Below are 10573 nucleotides of genomic sequence, written 5' to 3' on the forward strand. Positions count from 1 at the left end.
GGGGGGTTTGGGGGGGGGGGGGATATTGGGACAGAGCCTGGTATTGGGACAGAGCCAGTCTCTCCAGGCATGTTATCATGCTCTTATTTTGTTAACAAACAGGGTTTTATGGAAACATTTATTTCTCCAAATATACAACACATGATTAGTTTGGGTTCAGTACTTGGTGCCAGTATCAAATGATTTAAATGAAAGCAGCCACACTGACGATCACCCTCTACTCTTCCTCTGTGCAGGAGCCTGCCGCTGGCCAGGAAGGGCGCCGTGTCCAGCGCTCTCTACATGGCCTGGCTGGAGGTGTTGTCCAAGGACCTGCCGCCCATCCTGCTGGTGCGCGGCAACCACCAGAGTGTCCTCACCTTCTACTCTTAAACACACACACAGAAGAAAATCAAGTTTTTAAATCTCACATCCCCTGTCTGCCTCTGGGTGCAGACACACACACACACACACACACACACACACACACACAAACACACACACATCCATCCCATTTACAGTCGACACCTCAAGGTGCAGCACATAAACTTCAGAGACGGTTAAAACACACACACACAGCCACTGATGGAAATAACGCTGGTTATGTCAGTAAAGATGGAGGGAGAGATATGGGTTGAGATGTGTAAATGCTCTACAAGTAATGGAGGAATGTCAGGGTTGGGTTGGGGTGGGTGAGGGTTGTGACGTTGCCCACTCTGCTCCTTTCTTTCACTTCTTTCCAAGATGTCTGGGTTTTTCTCCTGTAGCTCCAGTTTCTTCTAATTTTACTCAGCAAGAAATTCAGTTTTGTCAAAGTTGATTTCTCTCAGGCTCCAGACCAGTCGTGCACAAAGTTCACGTTGTCGTCCTCATGAATATCTTGATGTCATACTTGTTGAGTTAGTTGGACCAGTCGTTGTGTTTGTGATGCAGCAATAATCACCCTGTTGTTTTCCTTAAGTCCTGAGATAGAACCATGCAGAATGCTTTGCAACACCTTCTAAAGCCTTATGGATGTGCCTTCCAGTTGAATCAGAAGAAATAATCTCTATCCAGATTGACAATAGTACCTATTATATTGGTGGATAATAGTTAGTTTTATTGAGTTTTTAATGTGATTCCTTCATAGTTGGAGCGTTGTGTTAATGCCGGTGGATTGCATGGATTTAATGAAGGGTCTCCACTTGATTGCAGACTTTCTCTTGTCGTTTCTACTTTACCCGAATCAACATGTTTATTTTGGGCCATAGCATTTAAATTATAGTCAAATTTTGGGGTCTTCCTTTTTAGAGCTGGTAAATATTTACACCTCAGCTACTTGATAGAGACACAATTTATCTTTTAGGCACAGCGCCTAAAAAATTGTACATGGGTCTTAAATTTAAGATCTTTTTTTTTTTTTGGGAACTTAGTTTTTCTCGAGCCTCGTCAGGCGTTAAGCTAACTCTCCCATGTAGCTGCTGATTGACTGAATTACGTGTTTCTTTGTGTTTCTGTGTCTATGTTCTTTCCCTGTGAAGAAATCACTCGACCCAACAAGCTAGTTAAAACTTTGCCTTAATGCTACAACTATTAACAATTGTCACGAGTTCCTTTCCTCTTATAAGCCATACTGGCTGGACGGTTAGTGGGTCAATTCTGACGATAACAATCCAATAGTAACGTGTTAGAAGTGTTTCAGCACAGCCGTCTTCTGTACTGTATATGCATCTCAATTTTCTTCCCATAGTCCAGCTGCAGGGGTCTGTTAGAGCGCTGCCCGCAGGCCGGCGTGTTGCTGGTCAGGCGGTCGGTGGCCTGTGTGGCTGTATGATAGACGCTGGTCTCCCACTCCCACTAAGAGAGAATGAATGACGTGCAGGCTTCCCCTCTGGAAGACTTGCTAATAGGAAGAATGTGACATGAGAATGTGTCCAGGCTGAGTAAAGCTTTACCTCTATGCATATGAGCTTGTGTTTCATCAGTACTTGTAATAAAAGTCCGTCGCTCCTTTTCGTGAACGGATCCGCTCCCCTCGGTCCATTTAAAGGGGCACGTCTTTGCTTGAATCCTTTCTCTGAACAGCACTGGCACTGTGGCTCCAGTAGAAGCCACATCGATCATTCACAGTTTGAATCACTGATTTTCTGAACAGCTCAAACGTATTTTCGGATAACCACATAGCTCTGATGTAACTACCCTGATTTAAAAGCTGGTTTCTGCTGTTACTGATCTGCAGCTGCTGCTTTCTGGAGAAGTAAAGTTACGTTTATTTTGAAGGTGTGTTCAGACTGAATGTGTCACCACTGCTTATGAAATCAATGCAGAGATGCAAATGGAGGCAAAGACACATTTGCTTGAGTTTAAATGTTTCGGCATGAAGAAAGATCCTGAGGTTTCATTTCACGAGGAGAAACAAACCAAAGGAGTTGAGTCTCTGTACAGAGAAAAAAGACGAATGGAAAACTATTGAAACAACAACACGACACAAAGATGAGTGTTCAGTCTGAACACGCCTTGAGTTCAGTTTAAGTTCCCTCATTAATGTTCTTTTTGCCCTGAGAAATCAATAGTCCATTTGAACAGTGGACAACCTGAGGGGGTCGGTGTGAGCAGGATGAGGTTTTCCTCCCTGTCCAGTTCAACTGTTAAACTGTTCGGCCTAGAACTGGGGATTATTGATTATCGATCAGAAACTGCCACAAAACTGATGAAATAAAACAAGGTTCTTTTTATTTGTAATCCACATCTTTTCCCTCAGAAACAGTTTTAGCATTTAGCTCGTTACTTTAATGTATCCTGTCTCTTACTGTATGCAACTTCAGAAGAGGAATGTGACACAATGCTTAGGTTAGTTGAATGTACTGTATAATAATGAACACTACCGCTAGGAAGTAGCACACATAGCCTCCTTTTCTTTTCCATTCTCTTGTATATGAACTGTAGTTAGCAGCGTGCTGTGTGTCGGCTTCACCGAGCTGTTAGGATTCACACAGCTGCGTCCCATCACTCTGCACTCTGCGTTATGAGTGTGTATATACATTCAGAACATACACGTTAACTATATGCTCACCGGTGTATTGAATATACCCTTAGTAAACTTTTTTAAACCTTGAAGGTGCAGTCAAAGACCATCCCTGGTTCACATGTAGGAGACAAAAGCGGCCCCCAAAAGACAAAATGTCTTCTTGGACCCAGTCTGGGTTGGACCTGTGGAAAACCTTCCCAAACACACCGCACAATAATAATGTTTCAGTAGAAGAGACCAGAGGAAAAGTAAACCTGATCCAGAATGTGATCCAGAACCTAATCCAGTTAGACCGAATTCAATCTTTCTAGGACTGGTGAATGTCTGGTAAAATCAAAATCTCTCTACCTCTGCTGCTTTGATTTAAAAATCTGTCACGCAGCTTTATGAAAGTACAACACTAAATCACTGCAGCTACACTTCTTTCATGTATGTCAGTGCAACTATTGAATCATTTCCTCTTCGTACAAAGTAGTAAAGTACGTTAATACAGGTCACATGCTGTACTTTATGTCAGACTTGTTTCAAACACCCAGGAGTCAGAGGGAGGTTTTGATGTTTGGGGGCCGCTGGTGTGAACTACCACAAAATGGAGGAGTGTATCTTTAAAGTTGGTTCATTGTTCTGCTGTGAAGCGCTCACCCTCCCTCGCTGTTAGAGAGCAACATTACAAACAAGAACACGGGTTACTCTATATTTGTACATTTAAAGAAAAAACTATATATCTATACACATATAAATGTATCAGTCTGAGCTGGAGGGGATCTCTGTCTTTATTATGTAACTTTCAACGAAACTAAAGATCCTCCTGTCGACATTGTGCAACCAAATAATAGTGTTTGTGTGTATTGTTTTCTTCATTTATGTCCTGATAGATAGACTCTGACGCTTGTCTAATAATATACTGTGTTCTCTGAACAAACCAAATGTCACCTTTGCTCATACGTCAGCCGCCACGTCCCGTGACATCCTCTAATCATTGTATGTCATTTTTTTGCCAAAGCCCCTCTACTCTCCAGTCCCCCCCCCCACCCCCCCGTCATGTGTCGAGCCATGATGATGGATAACAGTGTAACAAAAACCATAAACTGGTCTTAATATCTCATGGTGGTGGACACCTGGTCCACACTGCAACTTCAACTAACCTGTAAATAAACTTTGTAGTCTAATGACATAAATTAAGGGAGTGGAAAAACTACGTCGAATTTCAATATGGAGAAAGATATTTATTTTAGTTTAGACTCTTCTCCGCTTTTTTTCTGTCTTTAATATTTTGGTTTTAGATGTAAGTTAATTTGCATGTTGATTTTTTTTTTTTTTTCTTTTGTTGCCTTTTTGATTTTAGCAGATTGTCTCTTTTCTCTTTGAGTCTGTATTTCTATCTTTTTTTCAATGCCTTTTGAAGAAGAGACATCACGACAAAGGCAGATCAAACCTGTTTTCTCCTGCTTTCACTCTTAACGTGGATGGAATCGACCCAGCCGGTTGAAGCAGTAATGTTTTGATACACTGTACTGTTAACAGTTACAGATATGCTTTTTCTAACATTTTAACATTTATGATTACCAATACTTTGTACATCTTTATTGCAATAAATAAAACAAATGAAATCAGTTACATTTGAAGTCTCCTTTTGTGCTCAGTGCAGTGGTTACGATAAGTTGAAAGATACAGTAGGTAGCTACAAAAAACAGTGTGTTCAACAATCAGCTACAGTTAAGATCCTTTAAAGCAGTGGGTGCCATCCTGGGGGCCGCAGCCACAGACTGTAAATAAAGATGGGCGTAGCCTCCATGACGTCACCCACAGGTTTCTGAGGCTCAGAGTGAGCTGCTCAGTGTTTCTGTCTTGGCAGTGTCTGACTCCGCCCCTGACTCCGCCCCTAACTCCCAGTCCTCCAAGTTCACTGAACTCACTGTCATGTTGATGAAACCAGTTTGTGACATGGAGCATGATCCTGCTGGAAGGAGCCGTGAGAAGATGGTGAACTGTGTCCATGAATGGATGAACATGGTCGGTAACAACAATACACATTCCCCACACCATCACACCTCCACCACCAGCATTACACCATCTGCTGCCTCAGCACAGATCCAGATCCATCAGACCAGGTCTTCAGCTGTCCAGTGTTGGTGAGTCTGTGTCCACTGCAGCCTCAGGTCTCTGGTCTTGGTGACAGGAAGTGGAACCTGACGTGGTCTTCTGCTGCTGAAGGTTGGACGTGTTGTTCACTCTGAAGCTTTTCTACTCAGCACAGTTGTAAAGGTTATCTGAGGTACCGTAGCCTTTCTGCCAGCTCCAACCAGTCCGTCCATTCTCCTCTGACCTCTGACCTCTGACCTCTCTCATCAACACAGAGCTGCTGCTCACTGGATGCTTTTGTTGTTGCTCCATTCAGAGTAAAAACTCTAGACACTTGTGAGGGAAAATCCAGGAGATCAGCAGTTTGAGAAACATTCATCAAACACTTTAATGTGAACATCAACTGAAGCTTCTCACCTGGATCTGCAGGAGTTTATGCTGCCACACGATTGGCTGATTGGATAGTTGCATGATTAAGCAGGTGCATAGGTGTTCCTAATAAAATGCTCGGTGAGTGTATACACTTAACATACTGTATATTTACTAAACTTTGCAGACAGTTTATCATTAATAACAATACAAAAAATAACAATTTAACAAAAGATGAAAACAAAGTTACATATATTTACAGGGGAGCAGAGCAGCTGCTTTAAATAATTTTTTATTAAAAGAAATATAAAATATATGAAATATATGAAGTGGTTGCAGTATAGTTTTCTTTGGGGATAACAAAATGCTTTTCTTCATTAAATGAAACAGTTAACTGGTGATCTGGAGATAACCTTAAAGGTTTCACTGCTCTCACTGGCTGAAAGTTTCAAGTCAGTCTGGTCAGATGTGTCTGTTGCACCTTAACCACACAGTGATGTCACAGTGTACTGAACGTAACATCACTGCAGGTCAGAGGTTACACCACTAGAGGGCAGCAGAAACTGGACCTCCACTTGGTGTCATGTTACTGTGTAAAGCCACTGGAGCTTTTGTGTGATTATATCTTTGTTCACGGTGCAAACTGGTCATCTGTCTGTATTTTCAAATCTTGCAAAGCCAGATTTTTAAGCTACTACAGTATTCACCAGGAAAATCTATGACCACTAACAAAGAGGTGAGGTCCTAAGAGTTGTACTATATAACAGCATCTTCCTCCATTAGTTTTTCTTCTGTAGAACCACCACTGGAACTATAATAACAATAAGAACCACACAAACAGAGAAAATGACTGAAAACAGAATTTTACAAAGTCTTTTTCTTTTATGTTTGGCTTCTGTCTTCTTCAGTAAGGAGTCAAATCCTGGTGTGTAGAGGTCCTCGAGCCAGAAGTCCATATCTTTAGGAGTCTTCTCTTCCTCCTGCGTGGGAAAATGAAAATACACTGAGCTATGAAACATCACCATGAACAAATGAGCTCTGAGGTTCCTGCGGCCATTAATGCCTCTGCTCACTGATATGCATTAGTCTGTAACCTGCCTGTTGCCCCTGTGTCTGTCACAGCTGAAGAGACTCAACCCAAAGATGAAGTTTGAGGACATTTGTCAAATGAATGGTAAATTTAAAGTCATGATTGTTGTTGATTTAATGGAAAACAAAATTACAGATTTTAATGTAATGAGTGTTCTCTCAATGTTCAATGTAATCATATTATTTTTCGTTTTACATATTCTTTATGTAAAAAGAAATTATATGACTTTTAATGTAAAAAAAAATCTTGTCACTTTTAATTATAGAAATTATATATAATCAATAATACATATAATTTCCAATGTAAAAATATATATATAATTTTTAATGTTAAAAAAAATGTATAAAAAGAATTTCCTATGTTTCCCTTGTTTATATGATAATAACATGGGGGCATCCACAGCAATGACTGGTCTGGGTAATGTGCAGACCCTGAAAAAACTGATTTCATTCAGTTAGTTTTATTTACAACATGAAGTCGTCAAATTTGATATATCAAGTCTGATCATAATCAGCCTCTAAAAGAACCACAACATGTCAGTTTAAACACAACATGGCTGTGAGCCTCAGTCCTGTCAGTGTGGATACAGCCCGGAGAGGAGTGTGTGAGGAGCAGAGGCCCTTAATGAACAGAGGGTGGCAGTGATGCATCACATCACTGTGTCAGATACAAACCGTTTAATCACAACAAGCAGAGACACTATTCGTTCAGCAGCTGAATAATGACTGAAGGAGTTCAGGGTTCGCTGGACAAAGTTTGCAAACTGTCACATGAGAAAAGAGAAAAGGAAACTGGTGAAGAGAAGTTCAACTTTTCTCTTTAAACTGGTTATTTTACTGGTTATTATTACATACTGATTATATCTACTTATTGGACATAGCAGGGACTAGTTGGTAAAAAGTAAAAGAAAAAAAAACCTCAGTGTGATGGAGTTAAGGGTTTTCAGTCCAAAACAAGCTGCTTTAACTTGTTTTGTGCAGTTGGATTAGTTTATAATAATTTGATTAAAACCATGTCGGCAGAATAAAAACTACAGCAGAGACAGAATCCTTCTGTGTCGTGTTGTGGTGCAAATTTTCACCGAAATCTACAATCAATTCAAATGTCAAAAACCATATGACCTGCAGTGAACCTGGGGCTTTTGGCAATGGCTCCTTATATTAACTGCTTTGCAGAGTGTGAAGGTGGAGTAACACTAATAAACACCAATCAATCCACAGCCTTCCTCCTCTTCCTCCTTCTCTTCCTCTCCCCGCATTACCTTCAAGTAACTCGCCAGGTTGCCGTGGATGGTTTGCGTGTCGTACTCCTTGACAGTCCAGGAGGGCTTGGACTTCTCGTTGTCCACTGGCTCCATGGATCTCATGTCAGCGTACAGAGGGTTCTTCTTGATGTTGGACTTGAAGGTGACTGGAGTGATGTGCTTCTCCAGGTATCTGTCCACAAACACCACAGGACTTCCCTCCGGGGACGGAGGAGAGCTGCTGTCAGGCTTCACCCTCCCCTCCCTCTGTGGAGACAGAGAGGATTTCAATTCTCACCACATCACCTGTTTGTAGCCTCGCACACTCTCTATAGATAGAGAGGTGAGAAAGTACATTTACTGGGGTTCTGTACTTAAGCATGTTTTTCCACTATCTGTTCTTAACTTGAGTATTTTGTTTTTTTGTAAACTTCTGACTTTGACTCCACTACACTTAAAGACAAATACTGTGCGTTTGACTCCACTACATTTCTATGAAGTACTCAGAGTTATTAGTCATCGGAATGAATTTTACTTTTATTTTGAAAATGTGATAGAACATACACTGTGTTCAACACAGGAGAAAAACAATCCCAGCCAACTCCTCCACTGTCAGTCATGTTTGAACCTGTCAGTGTCCTAATGATGGAGACGTTAGATAAAGATGAGGCAGATTCTTCACCAGAGACTTGATCTGATCTGAAGTCTGTGTTTGAAGGTTTAGAAATAAAGAAAGATTCATTTAGTTTAATTCCAGATAAACCTTTAAACAGTAGCTTCTAGTATTTGGCTCATTTTTCCTTTTGTTGATCCGGTTGTTTTTACATCCATGTCTTCAGTCTTTGTCGGTCGGTCGGTCAGTAGGTCGGTCGGTCGGTCGGCCGGTTGGTCGGTCAGTAGGTCGGTTGGTTGGTCGGTCGGTAGGTCGGTCGGTCGGTCGGTCAGTAGGTTGGTTGGTCGGTCGGTCTGTCGGTCGGTCGGTCAGTAGGTCGGTCGGTCGGTCGGTCGGTCAGTCACTCAGTCAGTCAGTCAGTCAGGTTGTGTTAGAGTCATCAGGCTTTGTAAATGTGGAACAAATCAACAATGTGTTGAGATAAAAATTTACTTTTCAGTGCATCACTATTTTAAATCAAGTTCTCCAGTTCTTTCATTCAAGTAAAAATCTGCCTGAACAAATTGATATTAGACACATACATCAAACCTCAATCTGAATTCTTTTGCATCAAATGATGATGACAGAGACCTTTAGACTATATGGACTTTTAAATGTATCACATATTCATAATAGTTTATTCATCATCAAACAAAAATGGACAGATACTCGTCAACTGAACCTGGTGAAAAATGACATGTATTTATAAAGACATATGTTATATTATTCTTTATCTCCCACCTCACTTTATTTGACCGGACCTGAAGCTCTGAGGTCAAAGCTCCTTCTGTTGTTTCACTACATGATTGTCAATCACACATTAGATCACACTCCTGTCCACCTGTATAACTCACTACATCTACACAGGTCCAGACTGTGATCAAGGTCTCTGCTAGAAGATGATACATTTTATAAATGGTGTGGTCGGGGTTGGTCTGTAAGTCAAACAAGAGAAACAAGTCGGAGGATGAAGACGCAGTAAGAGGCTGTGGGAGAGTCCCTACCTGGGAGTAGACCCTGTTCTGCCAGTGTCTCTGACTGGACATGAGCGCCCCGACCTGGAACATGCCGTGTGTGGCCGGCAGCATCCCCACGTCAAGCTGAAGGAACTTCTCTGGATGGTTGTTGTTGGGCAGAACGGAGATGTCCATTCTGCCTCTGACTGACTGACTGACTGTTTCACCTGTCTGCTGCCCGCCTGGATGGACATGCTCACTACAACCTGCAAGCTCAGGAATAATTCATGAGGAGCAAGATATTTATGACCCTGTATCACTTGCAGGTGTGTGTAACCCAACCTGGCCATTAAGAGCCTGCAGCTGAGAACGACAGTGTCAGCGAGAGAGAGAGAGAGAGAGAGAGAGAGAGAGAGAGAGGGAGGTGGTCACCCGAGTGCTGTGTTATGTAAAACCTGCTGCTGCCTGAAGAGTCTTCTCTGTGTGATGCGGGACTCAGGCTACGATCCCTGATCTCTAACCTCACGTTTGCTGTGCTGTGGTGGAGCCTGAGGATGACCCCTGACCTTTCTGCTAGCTCTGTTCTGATCAGGCCACTATTCACTGTTGATCAGCTTTTTAACTCATGATATAGTGAGCTGAATCTGCTGAAAACTAATCACCATATTCTGATGCAGTCTGCTGTTTCCTTCTCCTCTAGTGCCACCATCAGGTCCGAATCTGAACTGACACACGAGAAAAACCTAAACTGAAATGACACATATGTTTCAGACCTTCAGCTTTTCCCATGCTGATCTCTTCTTTAACTTCTACAACAGAATGCACTTATAATTTGTCACCTTATTGTCTGTTGGTTGTATATTTGAATGAATATTTAGATGCATTTAAATACACATTCTGATTGTTGTCCATATAAATACAGACATGAATGTAATATAATATATTCAAATCACTGAAATTTTGTATCTCTGTTATTAATATTTCTTTTTGTGATATATCTTATTTTGTAGACCTGGATAAATAAAGTGTTGCCTATATTGTGATCTGGATCTCTTCTGGATGAAGCGTTGCAGTTAGAACCACAATCCATGAATCAACAACTAACCACTTAATAGAAATAAATATCCAAATATCCAACCTTTGTACTGACATTATTACGTTTCAGAGGGATAAAATGACTTTATCACAACCTGAC

The 10573-nt window shown here is 41.3% G+C and overlaps 2 protein-coding genes across 2 annotated transcripts in view; one reads left to right on the plus strand and one right to left on the minus strand.

Annotated features, from left to right (window-relative positions):
• Window positions 1-4599, plus strand: part of slc12a2 (solute carrier family 12 member 2) — a 67622-nt gene extending 63023 nt beyond the window's left edge. Inside the window, exon 27 of the mRNA XM_023397828.2 lies at window positions 237-4599. Within this exon, the coding sequence (XP_023253596.1) occupies window positions 237-372 (136 nt within the window). The 3' untranslated portion in view covers window positions 373-4599. The remainder of the gene's footprint in view (window positions 1-236) is intronic.
• Window positions 4600-5790: 1191 nt separating this feature from the next.
• Window positions 5791-9701, minus strand: minar2 (membrane integral NOTCH2 associated receptor 2). Its single transcript, XM_023397860.2, has 3 exons — window positions 9427-9701; window positions 7789-8037; window positions 5791-6417 (listed from the first exon to the last, which is right to left on the minus strand). Exons 1-3 carry the CDS (start codon window positions 9571-9573, stop codon window positions 6217-6219), a joined length of 597 nt encoding a protein of 198 aa, XP_023253628.1. The 5' UTR covers window positions 9574-9701; the 3' UTR covers window positions 5791-6216.
• Between the last annotated feature and the right edge of the window lie 872 nt (window positions 9702-10573).

This window comes from Seriola lalandi, unplaced genomic scaffold (assembly GCF_002814215.2).
Source record: "Seriola lalandi dorsalis isolate HSWRI2012SDOR001 ecotype SW California unplaced genomic scaffold, Sedor1 jcf7180002054939, whole genome shotgun sequence".
NCBI lineage: Eukaryota > Metazoa > Chordata > Actinopteri > Carangiformes > Carangidae > Seriola > Seriola lalandi.

Coding starts and splice junctions, on each gene's coding strand:
- minar2 (XM_023397860.2), bottom strand. CDS start 9,573: ATGGACATCTCCGTTCTGCCCAACAACAACCATCCAGAGAAGTTCCTT. Junction 8,038..9,426: donor AGAACAGGGTCTACTCCCAG/GTAGGGACTCTC, acceptor CTGTCTCCACAG/AGGGAGGGGAGGGTGAAGCC. Junction 6,418..7,788: donor ACCTGGCGAGTTACTTGAAG/GTAATGCGGGGA, acceptor TTTCCCACGCAG/GAGGAAGAGAAGACTCCTAA.